Raw genomic sequence first — 27,610 nt, 5'->3', positions numbered from 1 at the left:
GCTAAATGTGTGTTTGCGTGCGTATGCGTATATTTGCCTATGTGTGAGTATGTGAGAGAGAGAGAGAGACAGAGAGAGAGTGAGAGAGTGCATGCATGTGTGTTTGTGTGTGCATGCGTATATTTGCCTATGTGTGAGTATGCGAGCGAGCGAGAGCGAGAGAGAGAGCTTGTGCGTGGGTGGGTGGTTGTGACCGGGTCATACCTGGAGGTTCAGCAGGATGGCTCCCAGCCTCATGGCCTCGCTGACCTCCACGCTGTAGCTGAAGAGGGGGAAGCGTGGGGGGCTCTGGTTGTTGGGCGGCAGCACTTCAATATACACTGTGGTGATAGAGCTCCTGGCAGTGGAAATAACACCATAACACACTTATTGCCTCCCACGCCTCATAAACCATGGGCACAGATCCCGGGGAGGGGAGGGTTCGTGCTCCCTCCAACTTCGTAAAAACATGAAGTTGTCCCCCCCTAATATAAATTATTTCGTAATGCATGTCATTGAAAATATATATTTAAATATTCAGCAGAAGCCGACTCCATTTTTGCAATATTTCACACGTAAACACAAGACTAAAGGCTATGTACATGTCGTCTCTATTTATCCTGCATCAGTAGTCTTAAGCATTGCATTATCCTTTGGCGTGCTAATTGCTGCATTTGTGGATGTGTGGCCCTTAATATATATATATTAAGCCTCTATTAAATGCTGTGTGTCTGTTATAGCAGATCAATTGTTGTATAGGTTTATTGATGTCCCCTCCAGATAATGCTCTTGAAAGAATTCCATGTTTGTGCTCCACCCTCAGTTGCAATGAGATCTGCGCTCTTGTCGAAAACACCTTCATTAACACACGGAGTGAAAAAAAAGTCTCAAAGAAACACAAACCAATTGTCACCAGGAGCGGCACCGATGTTTTGCTAGGGTTAAGAAGTGATAATGTTTGAATGTGATTAATATCTTGTTCAAGGGAATTTAATGTGTCAATGTGTGACATTTGCTCAACTTTGCTATTGGACTGAAGATGTAATGCGTTACTTGCGTTATGCTTGTAAGAATTCAGTGTTAGCTTGATTAGATTAACATTGGTATCAAATGGTTGATGGCTCCTAAGTACAAAACTTGAGCGTTTTGTGATCCCTGTAGGTGCACTACAATTTACCCAGTAGTTAATTTTTAGAAATATGCTTCATTTAAAACGTTGGTTATGACTATATGCTTTCATTGTTTTCAGCATCACTTGTGAGTTGCTTTGGATAAACGTTTCAGCTAAATGGCAAACTTATACTTGTATGGAACACTGACTTCAGAAACTGTAACGTTTCTGTTGCTTTCTTTTTCTCCAAAAACCCATTCTGGGAGGAACTATAAAGGCACTCAGCCATTCCTTGAAGATGGAGCTAGATGATAAAATAAAAGGCTCTACATGGTTGGTCAGAACATTTCTAATGTTTGTTGGTTAGAAGTTCTCCCCAAAAGTTGCTGAAACGTACGTTTCCTTGCCGTTTTCTGCCCGGGCAAATGGATGTGCATTTGCACAGTGGAAAGCAGTGAAGGGAAACTATCTTATATAAAACCCATTCCACCCACAACCCTAAAAAAACATCTAAAATATTCTACAATTGGAGTTGGTTTCTGACACCTTTATAGGCTTCAGAAAAAGAAATACACTTGAATCTTGATTGTTCTCTTGTTTCTTTGTGTTCCTTTGTGCTAAGACGGAAACACAATCCACAAATCAAATGTTGAACCGATCCATGTCTTAAACATCACACAGTCAACATTAAGGTGAAGAAAAATAGACTGTGCCTGCACAGCTACAAATGCAAATATCCCCTTTCTTTGTCTGATGTTTTTCAAAGGTTTCTCCCCCATTTCCACACTCAACTGAATTCACAGTCTGTGTGAAAGTTTAATGAAATATAAAAGAAAGCACCAATTGAAATGGACATAAAATTTGTATGAAGGAGTAATTCAATAAGACAGACAAACCCTGGACCATTATGGGAAAAACAACAACAAATAACTAATAAAATGGAACAAGGAATTGTATTAATTACAGTCAAACCATGTCAGTCATACCCACATATTATTAAAGGTGCTGCAGGTAAGATTCAAGAGCTACTACTTGAGTGCAATTTGTTAGAAATCGCCATCCATCAGATGTGAGTGAAATGCACGAGGAGAATCCTCATTTAGAGTTGACTGAACCTGCCTCCGGTTGATCCAGTTCAACCTTTAGACCCTCAGCTAATTTCTGACCAATCAGAGCGTCACTTTCCCTAACTGGTTCGGGGTATCAATCTCGCCTGTCAATCCCAGGTGCATGAAACGCAACACTTCTCCACGGCTGAGAATCGTAAGGAGGGCGCAGATGTTTCTTACGCTGTAGTTTTAAAATCGTGCTCTCTTCTGCTTTTTTACAATTCTCCAATCTTATCAACAGCACCTTTAACATTTAACAAAAAACCCAAAAGATATAGCCAGGTCCATTGCTACCCGCCTAGCACTGATGATTTTGTGGGAAGGTCAGCAGACCACCTAATCAGTGTCCGGCCTCTAATTGGATAGCTTTCATTCCTCACCTCTCCACTCTCTGATAGTGTGTGGTGAGAGTTCAGGCGCAACCTGGCAACCGTGCGTCACCCAGGTGCTAGACACTGGTTAGCAGAGCATGTATAATCCCCCACAGACTCTCTATTTAAAGGGCCTTTAGTGCCGTGATAGGCACTGTCACAGCAAACCCATTACTAACTGATCCATAGATCCTGGGAGGCGGTACCTTCTCTGGATCCCGGGGGCGTTGTCCGACGCCCTGACGGTGAGGGTGTAGGAGCGGCCCACAACCAGGGCCACGCCCGTCGCCACGGTGATGCGACCCGTACGGTTGTTGATCACAAAGTCCCCCTGGGCCCCTGCCAGGATTTCATAGGTCACCAGGCCATTGGAGCCCTCGTCCGCATCCACGGCGGACAGCTGTGACAGGGGAAGAGGGGCAGAGAGACACAGAGAGATAAGGGGGGAGAGGGTGAGGGTGGAGTGATAGTAAGAGAGAGTAAGGTCAGAAAAGGGTGTTGAAAAGGATTTAAAGAAAGAGAGAGTTATATAGAGAGACAGAGACAGAGAGAGAGAGAGAGAGAGAGAGAGAGAGAGAGAGAGAGAGAGAGAGAGAGAGAGAGAGAGAGAGAGAGAGAGAAAATATATAATGAATAATACAACATATAACATTTAAAAGATATAATAACATGAATATATGCTTCTTTTTTTTTATTCATCTTAATTTCTTTTAATCTGATATTAAAAGTCCTTCTTGCTGGATTGATTGAAACATTGAATTTACCTCATGGATTGAAACATCAATTATGCAAGCCATACTTGTAAGTCAGTACGTGTAGCTGTAAATTAACACATGTAAATATGAACAAGACCAAGAAGATGAGGAGGACGACTAGTTGCTAGAGGGCTTCAAAGGAAGAGTTATTAAGAGGGAGGAGTGGGTTGGGGGAGGGTGCTGGTGTGAATCAGCCAGACAGTAAATGTTTCACAGTATGGGGGAAAATATCACTGACAGCATCGGCCCAGTGGTCCAACCCACCAAATGTAGATGTGAATGTAAATGTGGTACAAGGATGATGATAAGGATGATAGTGTTTTCTTCAACCTTTTATGCTTCAAGGGAGTCTCTCAATAGTTATTAAAAGGTGATGTAGGTATGATTTAAGATGGTTGTTTGAGTTGGTTAGTGAGGCTGTTGATCAGCTTATAGTGAATGAAACACTTTGTGTGAATATCTGGTCTGTTTGACAGTACTCCTGTGTCTGTTTGAGACCGTTTTTTATATTGGACCGCTCCAGGCAAATTTCTGTCCAATCAGGGTTACTCTTCCCTGATTGGTCCCACCAGTGTTATCATAGCTCCACCACATAGAGAGAGAAGGGGCACGTTTGGGGTCTCTCTCTCTCTCTCTCTCTCTCTCTCTCTCTCTCTCTCTCTCTCTCTCTCTCTCTCTCTCTCTCTCTCTCTCTCTCTCTCTCTCTCTCTCTCTCTCTCTCTCTCTCTCTCTCTCTCTCTCATACCTCACCCCAGCAGGTTTAGGGAGTCTGCCAAGAGCTCCACTTAAAGCAAAAAAAAAAAACAATAACAAAATGTTTACAGAGGAGCGGCTCAGAGGATTATCCTGGCTCATTTCCATTCGATTATGAATACCTGACCCCTTGTTTCATGTAGAGGCAGGAACAACAGCAGCTACAGCAACAGCTGGCATTTAGCTGGAGGTTTACATGGCGCTCACACACACAGCGCGGTACAAAACGTCTGACCTTTCAGGATTTTTATTGCTTCCGTTAAAATACTGATTTCGTTTGGCTGACCTTTACGATGATAAATGGTTTAGGGTAAATTGCTGAGTACCAAAAATTATAGATTTGAAAGATTTGGAATGGGATTATTTTTTGGTGGGGAGGGTTTTCCAGGTAATCTTTTGATGTGATTAGGATTAGATGCTAGGAGCCTTATTTAGATTTGATTATGTCCTTACCATAAAAGCAATAGATATTCTTCATTTGCTATCCACGTTTGAGCAAAACAAACAGAGATGGATATTCAGGATGTTCTCATCCCCAGTCCTTATATATGTGAGCCATGGAAATCGCAATAAAAGATAGCCGGGAATCCTTCTTTTGTTTCATAGAGCTGTGGAAGAACCATGGAGAGCTGAACTCCTCTGGGAGGCCCACTCTAATGAATGTTTTTTAGACGCGGTCAGACAAGCCGACCCGCGAACCCGCGTCCTGGTTTAGAGCAGAGGGGCCAAACCAGTTCTTACTCTGATTAAACTTGACCTTTTGGGATTTTTTTTTTTTGGGGGTATGTCTGTTTATCTTCGTCTTTGCAAGGAGCTGTGCGGAGGGAAACTGTCAACGTGAAGGATACAATGAAGTAATTGTGTTGAAAAAACGAAAATTCATTCTATATTATGCAAGATGATGCGGTCATGTCTGTTTCAGTTAAGAGATTTTTTCGATAGAACGGGGATAATTACACCAACGTCCTCGTTGACAGTATGAAAATAACACAGAGCGAAGAAAACATTGTGCCACTTGCAGAGCTTCCATGCGTCAAACAGAACCCACAAACAAACCTCTTTGATCCATTAACATGGACCGTGGGAGAGCCAAGCGTTTACCGAGCTAAAGCCTTTTCTAACACAACCTGGACCGGATCTAGAGTCCGGCGGTCCCCGGACGAGGATTGATTACCGGTCGCAGGAGTTAAGCTCACTCCCACAGTGCATTAGCTCCAGTCATGATAGCAGACAATCTATTGAGTCAACCGTTGCCTGGCTTCAGACACAACAAAGGAGGCGGGGGGGAAATACAGATACTTTCACTTAGTCTTGACAGCCGATCAAAGACGGTGCAGAAACATCTGTTTCATCATGGTTGAGATACTTTTATATACTTAAAAAAAAGAGTATATAAAAGACCATAGAGCCCGTGTGTAGGGAGACCAAGACAAAAATAGACAAGTCAAACAAAATATGACGAAAGAAGGAAACGAAGGAAGGAAAGACTGTATGAATAAAATAAATAACGGAGAGAGGAAGGGAGAGGATGTGAGGAAATAAAGAATTAATAAAAGAAACAATGTAAGAAAATGTAAGAAAGAAAGAAAGAAAGAAAGAAAGAAAGAAAGAAAGAAAGAAAGAAAGAAAGAAAGAAAGAAAGAAAGGAAGGAGGAGGAAGAAACCAAATAAAAGACAAAAGGACAAACGGCATACAAAGTAAAAAGAAAGAAAGGTTACCTGTAGCACCGTCTCCCCGGGCTGAAAGTTGGTGAACACCTCGATGTTGTAGGACACATCGCCGAAGGCTGGCGTGTTGTCGTTGGCGTCAATCACCAGGATGTTCACAATCACTGGCTGGCTCCGCTGGACGCCATCTGACGCCACCATCTGGAAGCACAACCGACAAAGAAGGTTGAGGTGAGTCTCTAACCGGAGGACCAGTACGTACAGTTCAGAATCAATCAATTTACAAGTTTGGGTCAATGTTTAGCATAACGGGGCCGAAAGGTAAAGTGGGCACAGCACTATGAAGTTGGTTAAATATAAAACAACAGGTAGCAGAATGTGTCGGGTATAGTGGCAGCATTTAGCAGTCATTCATAACCTTACTGAGGAGCCCATAGCATAGCTCCAGAGTAATAAAGGTCCTTTCTATTTCTAAACAATTGGTATGAAATGTTGCAAATTGACTGCAAAGTAAACCACAATTCATAATAAAGTGAGCTGCCTCATAAATTTGACCAGCATATAAATCGCACTAAAAAGCAGTTGATTTAGCTGCCATATGTGTATTACCATTTTATTAAAAATACGGTATACATTTTTCATAGAACGAGACTAAATAATAACATTAATGTTAACTCTTCGAAGCTCTACGAAATTGAGTTCATTTTTTTGCCCTGTGGGGGAAGTACTGTTTGATGAATTTGCATAAATGATACATTATGCAACTAATGTAACAGTGTGGCCAAGGAATAAATCACTTTTCGAGCCTGCGGTTATGGAAGAAATGAAAAAATAATAAATAAATGTAAATAAAAGTACCCCTGCCACAATACAAACAAAAAACTTACTTTTCTTAATCCTTCAAGTTTATTTTAATAAAACCTCTACAGGTCTTTACAGTTACAGATAAGAACAAAAATTAATGGTTTGAAACGTGATGCAATTTTTTCATCAAAATAGTTTTTAGTTTTCCAGTTTGGTCAATATTATTATTTTAGTAAGTATAGCAGGTCAAAGGTTTTTAGTCTTCTGCTGAAAGGAACTGAGCTGTATCTTTGCTGCCGCATCCAAGCTGTGTGACATATGAATATTAACTATTTAAATATAATGTATATGCCAATTGTGGAATACCCATCTCACTCTTCGATTGATAGCAACAGTTGGCTGGATAGCTCATAATATCCATTTTGTACCAATGGTTCGGGTTAACGTCAAACAAAGTAGGAACACTTCTGAATCGTGTTGGAAGAGTCGAAAGAAAAAGCTAAATAACTAAGAAGATGAAGAATCAATTGAACACAGACCACTGTTGAATATACTTTTAATACAATATTTTAATATTGATTCCTTTGACAAAAGGATAGTTTCATACTGTAGTACAAAAACGACCAGCCCTAGCATGAGAAGGATGATTCTTAATGCCAGGTACTACTTGACAAAAATAATTATAATTTTATGTTTGCTTGTGCAAGCAATTATTAGCAATAACTAATACAAATAGTAGTTTAGATTATTGAAAACAACATTCTCCAACACATGTTCTGATATATTGCACACACGCAGATATAGGTGAAGCCACATAAGTCTACATACTGTCTCCTACTTGGAATAGCTAGAAATGTTCCCAGGGATATTTGGTTATTTAATTTCCTTTGATTAGAAATGCGTCTAAAATAGAATAGGCAAAAATCGTGTAAAGCGTATTTTGATATAATTAACTTAGAGAACAACATTTTGACAAAGGACAATGTAGAATTCCAACCAATTAGTTGACGACATTGACACGAAAACACTTGATAAAAACACTGACTAATCCTGCTCAGTCAATATTGTGTTTTACGTAATGTGCAAATTGGAGCATATTGAATGAGATAACACAAACTTTGAATAAATGAATGGGGAGGGGGAACTAAAAGTTAATTTCTTCTGCTTGTTTGTTTGAAGTTATTGTTTATGCATATATCTGCCTCGCTTTCTTTTCAAAATAAATACATGGATCTGACTTCGACAGCTGGTGCTTTTTTGAATGTGAAGGGTGGAGATACGTGTCAATTAAGGTATATACCTCTCTGAACACTAAGCGGAATATCTTCAACACTTGAGGCTATCAAACTGAGAGAGAGGGGAGTAAGAGAAGGTTGCCATAAGGTCACGCTTTATTGCCAAACTATTCATCATGGGATACAATCAAGTAGGCTTACTCACCAAAGAAAAGCAAAAAGTTAGATGAATAAATAAGGTAGTGGAAGTCATTTTGAGAGAGGAAGACCAAACATCAACAGAGAAAGTGGCTGCAACACCAAATTACTTTCTGTTAAGTAAATTGAAGTATCTTCTAAATGTGTGCACTTACTGCTGCATTTTAAATGTCTTGAGTTTTTCTGTTATACATTAGTAAGGGGATATTTGTAGAAGAAAGAGAAAGTGACTGAGAGAGCAGAATACTAACACGCCGCCACAAGAAAGCCATTTACTCTTTACAGGAACATTTAGCCAAGACAACCAAAAACGAATGATTCTATTCTGTTTCTCGTAACAAAAAGGAAGATTCCAACTCTATTTAAAGCACTATAAAACAACGTTATATCCAAAACGGCAATCAGAGGTAAATGAACGAAAGTGAAATTACAAACAGATCAACATATAGAAATATATATATTGTGTCTGTACTTTATGTTGTTTTTACACCAAGATATCATTAACATAAGAATACAGAATAACGTTAATGATACAGTTTGTTGAATTGCCACTACCGATGCCACTCCATTCCAAACATCACACCTTTAATATTCTAAATAAAGTCTTAGTGGCACAAAATGATAATTATTGTTTAATGTTATGTGATTGCTAATGGTGTCATGATACATTTAAATTAGAAAATACATCAATTTAGTATACCGTCAAATTAAGATGAATTTATTTTTTTCACTTTATATTTTCAAAGCATCAACGGAATTAAGGAAACAATTAAAAGGTCAAAGTCTCACCACCTTTTGCTGAAGATTAATTAACTAAGATTCATCTTAACAATTTGCTAGAATTAATCGTATAAAAAGATCATTTACATTTTGAGCTAACTGACTCACTATGTAAAGTGCTTGGGGTGTCTTGAAAATCGCTATATGAATTAAAAGAATAACTTTCAATATAAAAAACAACAACTGTATATAGCGGTAGAATTTGTCTGGCTCTGTATTTTGTTCTTCCAGCACATGAAATGCAGACTGCATTTACTACTTTCCCCTCCTGGGTTAATAAAACGTTATGCCATCTCATATGCTTGCTTGTATCCTACTATTCACTTCCAACAACAACCACACCAGCTGGCGACACAGCTGGCCAATATAGGTAAAAGTCACGTTGCTCCAGATATGTCAGGGTTAATTTGTGTACAGCATTAGGTATTGGTGTCGAAACAGACTTTAAAAACCACTGTAAATGCCGGCAACACTCTGGATGGAGACGTTGGTTTAGTGGCACATTTGGTGTTAGATCGAGGTTTACAGGGGTGTATGTTTCAGGAAAGATAGTGGTTTGGAAGGACTACGTGTGGGAACAGAGCTTCCTAGGTGTGGGAACAGAGCTTCCTGTTTTTGTCATGTTTGATAAAAAAATAGCAATTATGCCACAATCTCTGCTCCCCCCCACACCCACACACACACACACACACACACACACACACGTTCCCACAGTTCTTAGTACAAGTAATTGCATAAGTTGCAGGTTGAACAAACAGCCATTACTCCCTTCAAATTAACAAATTAAACCCCCCGCTCCTCAAAGTGATGAATTGAAAAGCCTGTTGTCCACATTGGTACATAATACAGAACAACAAATGCTGACAAATCATTTTCCTCAATGTATTGCACATCAACTATGGAAAAACACTTCTTTGTGCCGTCGGTTGCCAGACGGTCAACGCACGGCCAAGGCATTCATACTCTTCGTTTTATCTAAAATATTTCTGTGGACACGCAGTCTGTGCACTCTGCCTGTTGAGCTTCAAAATTTCAGAGGCAAGCAACATGCAACAAATCGCAGTAAAAAACGTGATGACATAAATGATGGTTCACACAGTTTTCACACGCAGACTACAAAGTTGGACACTTGAGCGCACACATGTGGCCGGTCATTTAAATTGGGTCAGTGGTTAAGGGTTTGTTTACAGCTTTTCTAGTTGTTTACTCTGCCATATGCTTTATTTTTATACAGACGGCAATTTAGCTTTTTCCCTCACTACATATAACAATAAGATCCCCCTGCAGTGTCCCTGCCACATTGGGGAACACTGCAGGGGGATCTTATTGTTATGCAGTGAGGGAAAAAGCTCAATCGCCGTTGGGGGACACTGGACTGTATAGTGGTTTAGAGTGGCCATATTGTTCGTTCATAGTGTGTGGGGCTGGATTGTCGATGACATGCATGTGTTTGGGATAAGATGCTGGTTTAAAGGGGCATGTGCGGACAATGGGACTGCGTCGGGCTTGATAGTGTGTCTGAGGATAGGTAGTGGTGTACAGGGGTGTGTGTGGGGGGCTAGATAGTGTTTTAAAGGGACTGTGTGTGTGAGACTAGGTAATGTTGGTAGTGGTGTACAGGGTGTGTGTGTGGGGGGCTAGGTAGTGGTTAAGAGGGACTGTGTGTGTGCGACCAGATAATGATTCGACAGGACCGTGTGTGGCTAGATAGTGTTTTAAAGGGACTGTGTGTGTGGTGAGGTAGAGTTTAAATGGGACTGTGTGTGTGCGACCAGATAATGGTTTTCCAGGACTGTGTGTGGCTGGATAGTGTTTTAAAGGGACTGTGTGTGTGGTGAGGTAGTGGTTTCCAAGCCTTTGTGTGTGGGCCTAGGTCGTGGATAAGGGGGGGCCGTGTGCGTGGGGCCATGTACTGCCTCACAGTGTGCATTAGGGGAGTCAGACAGGGTTAGCTGGGGGGTCCACGGGGCCTACCCTGAACGTGTAGGTCATCTGTCGCTCCCGATCCACGGGTTGGAGGAGCAGCAGGAAGCGCTCTATCCCCGTGGCGGAGAGTGTGAAGACAGCCGTGTAGGCGTCCAGCGTGATGGTCAGCATCGGGTCTGTGGACTTTTGGAGGGAAGAACATTTCATAAAGAGGAGGGGGATCCAGAGGGGGAAAAGGTTAGGGACGTAACCATGGCGACATCCGCTGCTTTTTTTTTCACCCCCAGTCTTTTTTTGGCACGCTTTTCCTTCCCGAGGTCCCAGCTGTGGGACTGAGAGAAACCAGATCAAGCCAGATCAAACGACACATTTGATCTGGCATCAGAGAGGAAAACGGAAATCTGGGAGTGGATTCCCTTTCCCCCGGTACTCATGACATGTTATTGGAAAGGCATAACCCAGATACTCTATCATTACATAAAAAAAAATATATTAATTTATGAGGCAATGAGAGGATTCATATCAATATGATTATCTGCTCATTGGGAAAAGTGCCAATAAAAATAAAAGTGATATATTCCAAACCACGTCCGCAAAATTGCCAACGCTTTCCGCATTATCGTGTTGTCTATGAGAGAATAAATAAAAACCAGGAAAGTCAGTTGAACAATCCCAGTGTTAGATGACTTATACTAATACGCCCCCCTACTAAACAATAGCGATCGCTCTGTCTTCGAGATGCGTTTGTAACATCGACCCTCAAGTTCAGACTTTGAGCTGAGCATCACATTGCGGGGCGAATAAATCAGTGCTGTCTTTCTGTCAGCGTTTAAACGAGTCAAATGCGAAAACACGTGCGCTAAGGACATCACATGTCGCTCAGCACTCGCGTGTTCGTCGCTATCCAGCGACACATTTTATTCAACCACACGCACACTCACTCACACATATATAAAAATATACAGACCTATGCTCAGACTCTGTGCGTGTCTGTCAATCGTGTCAACCAATTATGTCAAACCGCTCCCTCTACTTCATCCAACTACTGCACACCCACGCACGCAAGCACACACAGATTCACACACACACACACACACACACACACACACACACACACACACACACACACACACACACACACACACACACACACACACACCTACAAACGTCACACACCAAGTCACCACACATCAAGTGGAAACACTGCAAATTCTTCCGAACAAAGTTTGTGTTCAAAGAAGAGAACCCGGTTCGGGGGTTCTATGCAAGCGAATAAAATAAAACAACACAGAAGGAAGGAAGGGAAGAAGGAAGGAAGGAACGGAGATTAATCTGCATAAGAAGCCAAACACTCCAAACCCACACTCTCCGCAGAGGCTTTCAAAGTCAACCCGGTCCCGTATATCCAGCTGTCATTCTGGCTACAGGTTCATTCTTATCGCTGGTTGGCTGGTTTTATTTTGAGGAGGAGGATATTTTTAGCGGCAGAAGAAGAGGACACACAGATTTCGTTGTTGAAACCACGCTGGAGTTCATCGTGTGGCAAAATGTCGGGGACGTTCATTTAGTGAGATCTAAGTGGACGGTAACGTGTGGTGTGGTAACTACACACGTGCATGTCAATTGTTTTGTCCTCAGTCTAAACAGGGCAGAGGGGGGTCTCCGGTTTGGTTTCAACGTTGGAGTAAAGCTATGCATGCATGTTTAATTCTGTCACTCTCACACAGCCGCCTGTTACCTACAGGTGTCTGACCAGGGGCAAGCTACAGTCGGGAGACAAAACATTGTTTAAGCACATCGATTTGTCTATCAATTCATGTAAATTCAATAAAAATTAATTATTGAATAATGTAACCAACCATGCAGCCTTGCAGCATACATTCATTACGTGACATTGCATCCGACCGACCTGGTAGTGTATATTTCAACACAGAATATAACTACATAACTATATACATATATAAGTGTATATGTATTTGTGTTTTTTTCTCATTGCATTTCTGTGTGCGTGTGTGTGTGTTAACATTTTTATGTATATATATATATATATATATATAGATATGTTTATTTATGTGCATACATTTCCATGTGTGTGTGTGTGTGTTGCTGTGTGTTTACATGTTTATGTAAATCAATATGGATTTTTGTGTTTAAACATGTCTTTACAAATGTCTGCGTGTGTATGTGTGTTTGTGTGCATCCAAACACACTATAACGACACATGCAGTCAAGCGGTGGCTCCTTCCCTCCCTACCTCCTCGATGTCATTGTCCAGGGCGACGATGGCCAGGGGCGAGGTGAGGTTGGCGCCGGCCGAGATGGTGGTGCCCACGGGGGAGGACTCGCTGACGTAGCCCTGGTACTCCACCAGCTGGAAATACGGAGCCTGGTTGTTCTCATCCAGGATCTCGATGACGAGGTCCGCGAAGACGGGGAGAGGGTGCCCATTGTCCTGCTCTGCCTGGGGCCACAGGGGAGAGAGAGAGAGAGAGAGAGAGAGAGAGAGAGAGAGAGAGAGAGAGAGAGAGAGAGAGAGAGAGAGAGAGAGAGAGAGAGAGGGGGAGAATGATGAGAGAAAGATATAGAGGGAGAGGGGAGAGAGAGAGAGGGGGAGAATGATGAGAGAAAGATATAGAGGGAGAGGGGAGAGAGAGAGAGAAAGATATAGAGGGGGGAAAGGGACAGGAAAGGTAGATAATGAAAGAGGCCAAGAGAAGGGATAGAGATAGAGGGAAAATGAAGAGGGATAGGAAGGGAGAAAGGGAGTGGAGGAAAAGAATGAGAGAGAAAGAGAGTGGGAGAGAGAGATAGTGAGAGAGTGAGACACACATTGATATTGTTGTTAATTGATGAAACTATTGATGTTCAAATGCTTTAGCAACACATATTATATGGGTAGTTGTCCTGCTAATCAAGCCTATTGATTTAATTGAGTACATTGACAAAGAGACAGAGAGAGACAGAGAGACAGAGAGAGAGAGAGAGAGAGAGATATAAGGAGAGGACACCAACGTCACATGACCCATCTCATTCTCCAGGGAAGTGACGTGATGTAAAACTGATTCACAAACGGAGTGGGTCACACTGCTGGAGTGTTCAGAGCACAGAGTCTCACCGTCATCCAAGAAGGTTAATGAAGTGAGGCAGAGGGGCTGTTAGGGTTTGTGACCCAGTCCAGTCCTCAACTTGGGAAGGCAAGTGGCAGGCGATAGTGACAGGACGATGTCACTCCTGAATGTAATTTAAATTCCCGAAAAGCCTGAATAACGAGTTGGCCACTTAGATTTGGGTCCTCCGTTCCGCGAGGGGATTTTTATATGAATATTATCCTCTCTATGGGACGTGTGATGAACGTTTTGGAATCACAGCCTCGAACGAGGAAATAGGACGAGCCGGATCAGCTGTTCATTTCAACCTAGTGGTCACGGTGTTTGACTCCCAGCCAAAAGGTCTTCTAGGTTTGAAACATGATGTATTCACTCTAACTGTAGTGGTCAAGAATGGTATGTATATATCAACACACTGCATACAATGAGGTCCCGCACACCATATCACCCTCAGTGACTGGCAGCAACACATTGACCGACTTTAGCAACATGCTAAACTAGCACGGCAGCAGTCAGAATGCCACCGTGATGAATTCCCTCGAGCGGATTAGACACACTTGCCTCCTACGCCAGAGAGCGGCCCTAAAAGCCAGGCCTTTGAAATGTGAGAGCCAGAGTAGTATAGGGGAGTAGAGGCACTAACGCATCGTCGTTTTTCCTACAATCCTGCCCTGGAACGAATTGCCACCATTTGCACTCTCAACTGTGCTCGGGTGCTGCATGATGCAGATTGCGACAGAACATCAGAACCAGCATTTGCCTGCATGTATTGGTAGTGGTGATGTGGTGACATCGTTTGGAATTGTTTTTATTGAAGTTTTATTCAACAGTGTTCTAGTTCTATTCCTTTGCGTCGTCGTCTTATTTATTCTTCTTCTCGATGTCTTTAATGTAGTTTGCATTGTCTTTGTGTGGGGCCGTAAAGTCTGGCCCGTTTTTATACATTTTCCATCCATTTCCTTTCAGCGAGTGGCTCAGTCCTGATAGGAGAGTAGAGATTTCCCACAGCTGTCTTTATCGCCGCTGCCACCACGGAGTACATCTCCCCCTTAGACCCACAGGGTGGCCCGGACCCACATCACCTGAGAGAGATGATGAAACCAGAACCCCCCCACCCCCACCGCCACCACCAGCCACAGCCCCTCCAGATTCAATCTCCTCACACAGACCCCGGGGGGGAGAACAGGACTCGATACCTCTGCTACTGACAGATAGGCCACATGTGGCCCAGACAGAGGGAGACCGACAGAGAGACAAATTGCGGAAGAAAGAAGAGACACAGAGGGAGAGAGACAGAGAGAGACACAGAGGGAGAAAGACAGAGAGAGACAGAGAGGGTGAGAGACAGAGAGAGTGAGGGAAAGAGAGGGGGAGGACACGGTAAAGAGGGAAAGACAAATGGAGTGAAAGAAAAACAGAAACAGGAATAGAGACATAAGAAAGTGAAAGTGAGGGAGTGAAAAAGGATAGAAAAGAGGGAGAGAGAAAATGGAGACAAAGAGGGAACAGAGCGTGTCAAACTTAAAGGGAGAGAGGCAGAGAAAGTGAGCATGTACACAGAGAAGCGAGAGAGATATTGAGTTGGAGAGAGAGAGACGGAGTGAGACTGAGGTAAAGAGCCAGCAAGAGGGAACACGAGCCAAAGAGAGAGAGGGAGGTAGAGCGAGGTAAAGAAAGAGAGAGGAGCATAGCAGGAGAGATAGTCAAAGAGAGTTGGAGCCAGAAGGAGAGGAAGGTTGAGAGCAGAAAAGAGAGAGCTGGACTGAGAGACGGATCCAGAGAGAAAGAAAGAGAGAGGTTGACAGCCAGCGAGAGGGAGAGTTGGAGAGAGAGAGAACGAGCATGCAGGACTGAAGCATTGTCTCCCCGGAGCTCTGGCTCCGAGTGTACTTCATGTGTCCGGCGCCGGCGGTAAACGTCCCTGAGTCGCGCTTTGAGAACACACTCGCCTGCTGCACATCTCCCTGCCACAATAACCCTCGTTTATCACATACTCATCACTCCCCACTCGAGGCGTTCGCAACCTCAGCCCCTTTTTAAACTTCCTTTCGGTCTTTCTTTCATTCCTTTTTTTCGTCATGCCATCCTTCCATGTTTCCTGCGTTCCTTCCGTACCTTCTCGTGTCTTTTTTCCCTGACCTTCTTCCTTTCCTCGGGTGGTCCTCACGTTCTCCCTTCCATCTGCTCTGGATCCCTTCCTTATCGTCCAGTGTCATCCGGACTCCTTCAGCTTCACTGCTCACATGCCTCTCCCCCCCCCCTGCTCTCCACCATCTTCTCCCCCCCACCAGGTCCTCCCAGCACCATCATCTCCACCATGGGTTCCATCAGCAGCAATCATTACATCATAACCCGAGCTGTGTTCACTGCACTATTACCTCAACCGCAGCACTTTATTTTGCACCTTGCCCCATCTTTCAACTCCCCTACCTCCAATCTTTCTCTAGGTGTATCGACTTTACTTTTACTTATTTTTCTGTTCCCAGCATCAGTCTATGGTGCACCCCATGCTGTAATGTATCAGGGCATTCAGCAGATACCAAAGTCTAATTCTCTCATTACTGTGGCTGGCAGTCTGACGGCAACATCTCTCTTTCCCCTCTGTATAACTCACAGAGATAAGACGGCAAGCTTAGCTTCCTCACTTTCCCTTTGTTGCGCAATCACTCTCGGCATATGTTTCTTTAAAGTCGGTCTCTCTCTCTCATTCTATTTAGGTGTCTCACTTTCTCTGTGTATCTCGCTGTCAATGTCTCTCACTCTGGCCTTCGCCCTCTCTCCTTTCTCTCTCTCTTCCTCTCTCGCTCTCTCTTCCTCGCCTTCTATCCGTCTCCCTTTCCCTCTGTACCTGCCTCCACCAACATCTCTCATTTCCCTCTGCATAACCCACTGAGATAAGGCAGCAAGCTTAGCTCTTCTCGCACTCTCTTTTTCTCTCTCTCTCTTGCTCTATTGCTCTCTCCCCGTACGTTTTTTAGACTCTATCTCTCTCACTAGGGCTCTCGCTCTCATTCAATTTCTCTGTGGCTCTCCCTCTGTCCTTCGCCCACTCCTCCTTCCCCCCGATAACTAACTCACTCTCTCTCTCTCTCTCTCTCTCTCTCTCTCTCTCTCTCTCTCTCTCTCTCTCTCTCTCTCTCTCTCTCTCTCTCTCTCTCTCTCTCTCTCTCTCTCTCTCTCTCTCTCTCTCTCTCTCTCGACTTGTTGCTTTACTTATTTACTAAACCATATTTAACGTTGTTCAAATCTCGTATTTGAAATTGCGCTATAAATGTCTTGCTCTAAAACGATATGGGTCTCGTGAACATACCAAATGTCACAAGGCTTGTTGGTGCGGAATTTAGACGTCTTTCTGTGAAAAGTTCATTTATGATGCGTACATTTCCCTGCCAGAAGGGGAGCCGGCAGAGAACCCTGCCTCGGCATCGCGTTTCAGAACAACGCGGTTGGTTAGAGCTTTGAAAGACATACAGCTTCTATTGTGTGAGAGTTGGACTACTTCCAATATTCACAAAGCAAATTGGTGGTTTGAACATTGTGTTAAGTTTCTAAGTTGTCAGTACCAGCGCTATTCACCCCATGACAGTAACACAGGCGCTGCTGTGTGTTTCAACATTGCAATCTGTTCTATTCAAGTTTATTAAATTATCATAATATTATTCTGAATAAGGCATTGCTGTGTCTTTTGGCCTTGTGCAAACATTGAAACAGTTGCTATTATCAAAGTTATCATTCAAATTCATCAAACCCCCTCCCCTCCAAAAGACACATTACCCAGTGAAACTGTTGCTTATAATGATCATCAATCCCAATCAAAATGAGGTGATCTGCACAACCCTATTTCCAGAAGAAATAAGGCTTGTTGCATCTCATTCTAATCACATCAAAGGCGACCTTGATCCCCCCAAAAAAAAAAATATATATGTTTTGGAACTAACCAATTTACCCTAATACCATACTCCTGCTGCTCATCCTCATTGATCCCATCTCTCTGCCCTCTCTAGACACCCTCTCGCTGGGATCACTCCTCTACGACTCTCTCCCTGGTATAAACACCAGGCTGGTACAGCGCCCGGCATTACGCAAGGGGGGAATGGGGTATGCTTCTATGATGTGTGGGGTGGTGCTCATCTAAATTCGTATGTGGAGCAACACATTCTTTATTTTTGGCTCACAAATGTTGAGGGTTTTTTACAGTTTTTTTTTTCTTCAAACTAGCTGAGGGGAAGACATTTAAGAACTTCATTAAAGACTTGTTGGAATTTCCCAACGTTTTTTTTCTCTCTGCTTTGATCTTGATAGTGTGCACGCGTACTTCGGAGGCAGCGTGAAATAATTCATGATGTTTATTACTGTTTTTTGCTAAATGAGGACACAGGTATGGCGTAGTGCAACTAAATAAAACATTAAGGAACTAAATACTTTACGATATTCTCCTTAAAAGTACATCCCAACCAAAGAAAAGTTAAGCGCCTCGTTTTCCACGGTTTATATTTGAAACCGCTATATTTTGATACATAACTTCTAATTTATCTCAGCCTTTTGCCCTTTTTTCCTAAAGCCTGAATCTTGACTTCTGATGTTGACCATCCCAAGTGAGGAGGGGGACACAGGGTGGTGAAAAAGTTAAGAGATCAACTGAAAGATTACCATGGAAAAAGTACGTTTGGAATGCCAACCTTGATGATGAGGGTGAACCGCTGATAGAGGTCTCTGTTGACGGGCTGGAGGACTCGTAGTTCTGCCGTTGTTTGGTTCAGGCTGAAGTAGTCCTTGTACGTCATGGGATGGCCTGTTACAGGGAGCAGGGGTAAAGCACAACCAGTCACGTTCACCCGTCTGGAGTCAACCGAATGTTCATCTCGGAAACTCAAATCATCGGCTATCGTCCGGCAAATTACCCCGGGAACAACTGGCCCATTTCTTGGGTTCATGTGCACCCGGATAATGGACAATGGTTGTCCTTGCCTTTTCTGTGAGTGGGTCATTTTGATATCGATATTCGTAGGTGGTTCAGGTGCAGACGACATTTCGGCTAATCACTTTAAACAGATATCATGGCATTTAAAAAGCTAAATCGTTGTCAGTCGATAGAGGATAGGGTTCTGAGATTGTTGCTGACCATTTTCCTGGATGCAAACAAAGCCCAATCAAAAAATGATTGGTCAATTCTATTTGGACTATAAATAGCTTTCTTTACCAACATCTTTGTACTGTTTCTACTCATTCCTTATTCAAATGCAGTTTTTGAGAGATTAACCTAACGTGACCTAATGAATCCCTGCATAAACGTTATTCCTTCAACTCTCCTCAACTTTTTCCCATACACACATTTACACAGGTCAAGGCTGAAATGCATGTTGACCTGCTCCGTATGCTGTAGGAAGTATGAATAAAAAACACAAATAAAACAAATGCTATACCAAAAGTTCAACAATGCATCAGAAAATAAGTATAACTTTAAGCATGCTACTGGAAAACGAAACTTTGTCCGAGCCGGCAAAGTTGTGGGTTATCATAGCTGTGCCCTGAACACCAAACCCGACATAGGTAAAAGCGAACATAAAACTGTAAAAGGTAAAGCCTGGACGTGTGGTACTTACCGACAAGGATGAAGTAGAGAATGCCAGGTCTGTCGGACGGTGGCTGGATGTTTCGGTCCATGTCCACGGCTCGTATGGCAGGAGTGACGTTCAGTGGGTTCAGCCTGCCCTGAGGGTTGCAACGACGGGGAACAGAGCCAACTCAAGCTTTAGTCATTCTACTTTTTGGACATTTATTCACAATTGTCCGCTATTTTGGTCAGTTATTCCCAATCATCTATCATAAATAGCACATTGAAACCTTCAGGTCTGGAAAAGCGTTTGCGTGACATATTTTTTATAGATAGATTTATCAATATGTCAGTTTGTTTGTACCGCTCACAATCTTGATACTGCTGATACAAGCAAGGTGTGAACTACTTAGTAGTAATTCTGCCGCTCCTTGGCGCGCAGGCATATGGCTGGGCGTATGGCGCTTGGGCCACACTGCACGTCTACTTTAGGTGGCTAAGTGAGTGTGCGTTAGTATGCTAAGTGGCTTGTTTGCTATTTTCATTGCGTAGACAAGACGCACTAACAAACGTTCCTGTAGGAAGGAAGCAGACAGAAGAAACCATCCCCTCCCCCGCTCCCTGAAGGGGTTATGTTCCTATCCCTCAGCTTTGAAATAATCCTCACACACACACACACACACACACACACACACACACACACACACACACACACACACACACACACACACACACACACACACACACACACACACACACACACACACACAGAACTCTCTACCCCCTCCGAGCTCTCTGGATTTTGCAATATCTGAAGGTGCACTAAATCAAGTCCCTGCAGCTCGACACAATGATGATTAGCTGTAATACCCTCCTCTAGCAGTCATTATCCCAGGGAAGCCCTGAGGGGGGCTCCAAATTACCCCCTCCCCCTCCCTCCCAGAGAGCAAAAATAAATACAGACCAACCTAATAACGCTCGTCCCGCCGTTGTAATTAATCGCAACACACTCAACAATTACAAGCAACGGATACTCCCAGTGGACTGATGCGCGGGGTGTGTCGTATGCACCGCAGGACGGGGGAAACTATCAGCAACATGAAATAGATTTGGTAGACCCCAAGAACTGCAGAAGGTACTTGTACGAGAACCTTCTCTAGATCCAGAAGGGTTAGGAAACATTGCAGACTGCAATGTCTGTTTTGTAGGATCTGTTTGGAACTTGTTCTTGACTATTGAAGTGTTCCAAAAATTAAGTAGGTTGGATTCAAGGCAAAATTTACTTAAAAACGTAACTTTTTATTCCAACAGAAAGAGGATGAAAATGTGCTGTTCGCCTTGGAAGCAAAATCTGAAAGAAGTTGCCCCATCCAAATGGCAAATAATCTCATATTAACAACTCTTGTGGCGGTTTATTTTCACATCAGGCAAATCCAAGGCCAAATCCAATCAAATCCACATCGCCTCAAAACAATATTCTGCAAAACTTGTAAATAAACAATAAGTATTTTCTACCGAATTACGCAACAAGACGACACAGACCCAACAGCTCAAAGTAAATGACTTCGGCTTCACTGAAGCTTCGGCAAAGATTTAGCTCGCTGACATCCTCGGCAAGTCAAGGGTGATGGAAGAGATGGAAGATATGGATGACGAAAAGCAAAACGTTTTTTACAGCGACTTAAAAAAAACTGTTTTTCAGCTGCTGGGGCTTCAAGGTCTTGCATACTTTGCAGTCCGCAAAGAATTTATCTTAAATTATCCATTACACAAGCGACGCTGAACAGAGACGGGGAACAACACCTTAATTCACTATTCCACTTCCCTTTTTACGTACACACGCCTGCACACACACACACACACAGACACACCCCCCATTTGCTTTTTCCTTTTTTTTATATCTCTGTTGAGCCGCTCTACTAGGTTGAAACTTCTCCACTAATATATCACGCACTATGTCATTATTACCAAAAGGCTGGGATTTGCTCTCTCTCTCTCTCTCTCTCTCTCTCTCTCTCTCTCTCTCTCTCTCTCTCTCTCTCTCTCTCTCTCTCTCTCTCTCTCTCTCTCTCTCTCTCTCTCTCTCTCTCTCTCTCTCTCTCTCTCTCTCTGGAGCCAATCTGCACAGAGATGGACCATGCCCAACCTCTGACAAATCAATCAATCCTTTGCAGGTATAGAAATGTCAATAATAATAACACTTCAGAAGAGGCCAATGCATAAAAATACAACAACCGTACTTAACAACACATGCATGGAAAAAACAAATAGACACACGCACATACACACACACCAAAGTTGGTGTAGAAGACAATGCATAAAGAAAGTCCAATAGTGCCTAAGAACACATACATGAGGACAAATAAACACACACGCGCGCACACACACACACACACACACACACAAACACAGCCAATCTCTTGCTTCCTATTCCATTATCTGCTATGTCCACCGTCATTGTTCTTGCCCTCTCTGTGTTTCAAATGCTATAAACGTACATTTGCTACTCCTCTCTGTGCTCTCCGTCTCTACGTGTCTAAATTCCAACTGTGTTCCTGCTCTCCCGCTATAAGGTCGTCTGCTACTTCGACTCTAATTGACGATCCCGCAGACCAGAAAACGCCCCTGGAATTAACATGCTGAGACAAAACAGCCTGGCTTTGACTCTGCCTGCAGGTGCGGCCACAGAGGCAAGGTGTTGGCCCGAGATTAAGATGACCATGTGGAAGGAACGGAGTGAAAAGTACCACATCATATTGTAGCCTTACATCGGACGAATAACAACGACGCAACTCCCAGCACATGAATCGAGCGTTCACTTGCCGTGTACGGTGACGTCGGTGAGGGCTGACATCATTCGGGAACAGGTCAATGAATGAATGAATGTAAGCTATAATGGGGTGGTCTTGGCTACCAGCAGAAAGGTACCGATCACTTTTGTGTGTGGATTCCCGTTGTCAGAGAAGTTCACGTTCGACAAAGACAAACTCACACGAAAGCGCCCAACCATCACACACACACACACACACACACACACACACACACACACACACACACACACACACACACACACACACACACACACACACACACACACACACACACACGACCAAAATAGAGGCTTGTGAAGTGCAAATGAGTTTGGAAGTGTGTGTGTATGTGTGTTCATTGGTTCTCTCTCACGGGGTCAGTGAACTCGGGGATGGCGACGCGGTAGGTGAGGGGGTTGCAGTCCTGTGTGTTGTTGACGAGCACGCAGGGCAGGAACATGGGCCCCAGGTCGTCCCCGTCCAGCACGTCCACCGTCAGCGTGGTGGTCGCCGTGAGACGGTTGGGGAAGAACGGCGCACGGTCCTGCAATGAAAACGCATCGCAAGGAGCATGGGTTACATTCTGAATAATCCACGAGCCAGCGGTCTTAATATGCTATCGCAGAGGACGGAATTACGGCCTTGTCTCCTGTTTAGTTGCAGATACACAGTCGCTTGCCCCACCAAATACACAGTCGTTTGCACGAGTGGATGAAGCTTTCAGAAGGGGGTTTGAATGACGTATGTATCCACCAGGGCAAACCAACACATTGTTTATTTGTAGCTGTATCAGACAGCTTCTCCAACTCTCTGCATACTCAGAACAATCAGAACAATCTTCTGCATCCTCGCCAGTCTGGGTTCTAGGCAGGCCACTCAACTGAGACCGCCCTCCTTGCCATCATAGAGAAACTTCACTCCGCTATAACAGCCTCCGTCTCCTCCGCTGTCATCCTGCTGGACCTCTCTGAAGCCTTCCATACAGATAACCACCGGAGCCACTGCTCCACCCTCCAAGAGAAGGGAATATCAGCCACGCGCCTTGTTCACATCCTATCTGAAGGATTGCACTTACAGGCTATCTTTAAAACAAACTGTCTCTGAAATATGTAGTCTAAGTACTGGGTTCTCTCAGCAGTCTGTTCAAGGTACTCATGGCCCTCTTCTCTCTGTAGACCAAGTCCCTGGGTCCTTTAATTCACTCTTGTGGCCTTTCCTGCCACAGCTATGCAGATGACAAACAATCTATTCTTTAATTTTCAAGGTTTGATAGCAGCTAGAAGCACAAATCTACACGTGTCTGGCAGACATCTAAATGTTTGGTAAATCGCTTTGGATAAGTGTCACGTGAATAACTGTAATTGAACACAATTACGCTTTTTTTTTGTTTTCTAGTAGGCCTACTTGCTGTTTTTGTTTTAATGAAACCCAAACTTAAGCTTGTCTGCTAGCGTTAGATTAATATCTAAAGGCTGATTTGGGAGAATATATTCAAAACAAAAACAACAAAAAACATTGCATGCTGTTACAATCGCCGCCCTGAGGATGTGTTGCTTGGTAAGTGTTCTTCTGTGACCCATTTCAGTCAAGAGCGATTTCAAGTAAACCCTCCGCAAAGGGCCATGACTTCAAATTTTAATTTGACACTTCTGTCAAAATCGATTTGAATTGCACCATGTCTAGAGAGCCAAAGAAACGGATGGCACATCCATTCAGAATCATCATGGTTAATTAATCTACGACTAAATTATCACTAGTTTTACTTATCAAGTATGAGGCAGTAGGATTTGTGCTTTTATGTTTCTGCCCGTTAATACAACAAAAACCATGGTCAATTGTCAAAAACTATTACATTTAAAAGACACTTGCCCACCAAAAAAATATTCATTAGGCAGCTGCTTAAAATAAGCACATGAAAGGGTGTGGGCGGGGATTCAGTAGCCTATTTCGGAGCAGAAGAAAGTTTCTAACCCAAAAATAAACGACAAGCCAGGCATGAAACATGACACATCAGCCGACACTTCGAATCACGGAATTTAACCCATGTCTTCCTATTTCTCTTCTGTACTGTTTTACTAAATGATTTGTCTTATAGAAAATGACTTATAGTGAATGCAGATACATTAAGGAGCAGGTAGTGGTTCGAACATCTTAGCTCAAGGATGCCTACAGGTAAGCTGTCCACATTGGGGATTGGAACTAAATCGTTGCCCTAACCCTCTTCATCTACGTCCATCGATAACCTAAGAGCAAGGTTCCAGTATAGAGTATGGAACGCTACTTCTACCATCTGTATTGACGTTGTGCTCAGACGTTGGGCCTTACTTTAAGTTCCTCTGTCGGAAATCCATAGGCTAACAAATCTGATATATTAACATGATTATTAACATAACATTTATTAACGCACGATTTTTTTCTTCACCTCCAATATTCCACGACCACCATTGTTGCAGAAAGCTAAAGAAAAAGTAGCAGATATCCCCCCCCAGCCCCCACCCCCCCACCCCACCACCACCCCGCCCCTAGAGAATCATTTTTGTTAGAAATATCCCTGCTTTCCCCCAAGGTGTTTGAGCAGCAGGCCACTTCACAGCTCCACACCGGCGGAGTAATTGAACTCTGACATGAGCAGCCAGGGTTCTGGCAAATACCACGTCTCCCTACCTGCACTCGACCCAGAGAGAGCTCCCAAAAGGACCTCTTGCTGGGGCAAAAAGGTCTCAGTGTTATCTCCATCGGCCATGAGAAGAAAGGCGAGAGGAACAGGACAGGCGCAGAAGGGGGAGATTGATGCAGGATACAATATATCCAATATATCCACCTGAACATTTTGCTTGAAAACTGCCTTCTTTACGACAACACAACACTGAATTCACAACAGCTTCCTCGATCCAGATGCATTTCCATATAATATGCACCTCACTTTATGCAATGTTATGTGTCCATGTGTGTTGCAATTATTGTGTCATCTCTATGTATTGAGTTATAAGTTGTCTCCTACTGTTCTGTATGTGGTTTGTTTGCAGCTTGTACTGCAGGATCATCTACGGGGAATTTAAAGCTCCCGATGTCTGTAGGAAACATGCCAACATCTGTTCCTTAAGCCATATAGCGGAGATAAATCAGAGTATGGCGCTCTGGGTAAAAGCATTGCCTTAGTAGTAAATCAATGAATGCTTTACATAATCTTTGATGCCGCATGAAACATGGACGTTAAATATCCTACTTGGAGGCTTCCGTTGCTTGAAGGTGCATTTGTGAAAATAATCATGAGGATTTATTGAATTCCAACACTAAAATGCAGAACGATTATGGGCTACTTTGGGTAAAAAGATAATATGAATACTAATAGGCAAACTGTAATCTCTGCAAAAAGCCCCCAAGACAACTCCAAGTCATTATACAAATTAAAAGGTAAATAATTATATCCTGAAGGGATCACCCTGTTCTGTTTAAACTTCTAACCACATGCCTTTTTACGAAGGATACCCCACAGTGTGTTCTCATTGGTGATTAACTGAATCTGAAACACAACTTCAATCCTGATTTTCTGAAATGTAGCTCTCAGAGAGGTGCAAGAAAAAATAATCGCTACATTATATTTTAACTTTGAAATAAATAAAACTGAAATGGTATCAAACCATCTGCTGTTGGTAGCGATAAAGCTCCCTTATGACAAAATGCTCTGTGTAACGGTATAATGAACTAAATGTTATCTTACTAGCCAGTGTGAGTCCATTTTCACATGTCAGTAAGTGTTAGCCTGTCAGACAGAGTTTACCAGTTTTAGCCAGTGTTAGCCAGTTTTAGCCAATGTAAGTCAATGTTAGCCAATGTTAGTAATATTAGCCAATGTTAATATGTGTGGTTAGTGTGCTTCATTGTGTTAGTGTGTCCACTACTGTCAGCATGTTAGCCAATGTTAAAGGTCCCATGACATGAAAATCTCACTTTATGAGGTTTTCTAACATAAATATGAGTTCCCCTAGCCTGCCTATGGTCCCCCAGTGGCTAAAACTTGCGTTTGGTGTAAAACGAGCACTAGCTGTTCTGCTCGCCTTTGAAAAAACGGAGGCTCAAGCGTGCTGATTTGGAATGTCTTTATTTATGTCGTCATAAAGCATCTAAGCTCCTCCCCTTACTCTGCCTGGCCCGCCCAGAGACGTTGGCCCGCCAATGAGACACGACCGTGCGAGCGCCACATGTGTGTGTGTGAATACACACACTGTAACGCAAGTGTTTCTTGTCGGTTCTTTGACGTCTCTTGTATTTCCACAACGAGACTGTCGTGGGGGTTATCTGAGCCATGGTTGAGAAGGAATTGGGGGAAAGGAACTTTGGCTTTGACTCGCTGAAGTACATGAACTGCGACATGCCGCCGGTTGTCGCGAGGCACCATCGCCCGGCAGCGGGCAGCCGGCAGCGCGCGGTTCAGTCTACTTCAGTTGATGTGAAAGTGGAAGAACCAGAGACGTCGCAGAACCCGACAGTCGTTTGTGATTCATAATATCGTCTGGAGGCGCACACAGCTTTTGGCCGTGATAATATGTATTATATGATATAGATATCTATGTATTATATGATATTATTTAGATATAGAGCTCCAGGACTGTAACGCAAGTGTTGTACACTTCCTTGTTATTTGGATAACTGTTCTGCTTTTGGTGTTATGGCGCATAACACGTCGGACTCTCGTCTCTGGTATTTCTACAACGAGACTCGTAGTGGGGGTTATCTCAGCCAAGGTTGAGAATGAATTGGGGGGAAGGAACTTTGGCTTTGACTCCCTCAAGAACATGAACCACGACATGGAGGAGAAAGGGATTGTTGGCGGCGAATGTCTCCCGCTTGAGCCCCGCTGAGGGACCACCGCCGGAGGCGGAGGTGCCTAAGCGCTGCCCGGCAACAATCCCTTTCTCCTCCTTGTCGCGGTTCAGTCTACTTCACATTGATGTGGACGTGGAAGAACCAGGAACGTCGGAGAACCCAACGCGGTCGTTTGAGATTCATAATATCGGCTCACACAGCTTTTGGCCGTGATAATATATATTATATGATATAGTTATCTATGTAGGCTATATGATAATATTTAGGTATAGAGCTCCAGGACTCCTGTGTGTTCTAGAATATTTACAGAACACGGCTTAAGGCTGTGTGCGCCTCGCCATTGCAATACAACCACTGTAAACAGAGCGCATGGTACCGTGGCTGCAAGCTGCTCAGGGCCACACCCCCACCCTCCTCCTTGACCCGCCTCGCTCCTCCTCATTTGCATTATAGCTACAGACACCAAAACAGCGCATTTGGGGGAAGCTCAATGTGCGACTGGCTCGGAGTGGCAGTAACTATGCACCACGGCTGAATTTCGGGAACATCTTTGAATACTGCGTTAGTTGCCCACTAATACCTATATTAAAGAATACATAAAATAGCCTGTCATGGGACCTTTA

At 43.4% G+C, this 27,610-nt stretch overlaps 1 protein-coding gene across 1 annotated transcript in view; it reads right to left on the bottom strand.

Annotated features, from left to right (window-relative positions):
- Positions 1-27,610, bottom strand: part of LOC132473020 (protocadherin-15-like) — a 191,929-nt gene that overhangs the window by 100,656 nt on the left and 63,663 nt on the right. The window contains 8 exon segments of the mRNA XM_060072940.1: positions 205-337; positions 2,777-2,970; positions 5,798-5,947; positions 10,738-10,872; positions 12,944-13,150; positions 18,476-18,588; positions 19,400-19,508; positions 22,534-22,704. Coding sequence (XP_059928923.1) covers positions 205-337; positions 2,777-2,970; positions 5,798-5,947; positions 10,738-10,872; positions 12,944-13,150; positions 18,476-18,588; positions 19,400-19,508; positions 22,534-22,704 — 1,212 coding nt within the window.

The sequence above is a fragment of the Gadus macrocephalus genome, chromosome 15 (genome assembly GCF_031168955.1).
Source record: "Gadus macrocephalus chromosome 15, ASM3116895v1".
Taxonomy (NCBI): domain Eukaryota; kingdom Metazoa; phylum Chordata; class Actinopteri; order Gadiformes; family Gadidae; genus Gadus; species Gadus macrocephalus.
This window is presented reverse-complemented; position numbering and strand designations above follow the sequence as displayed.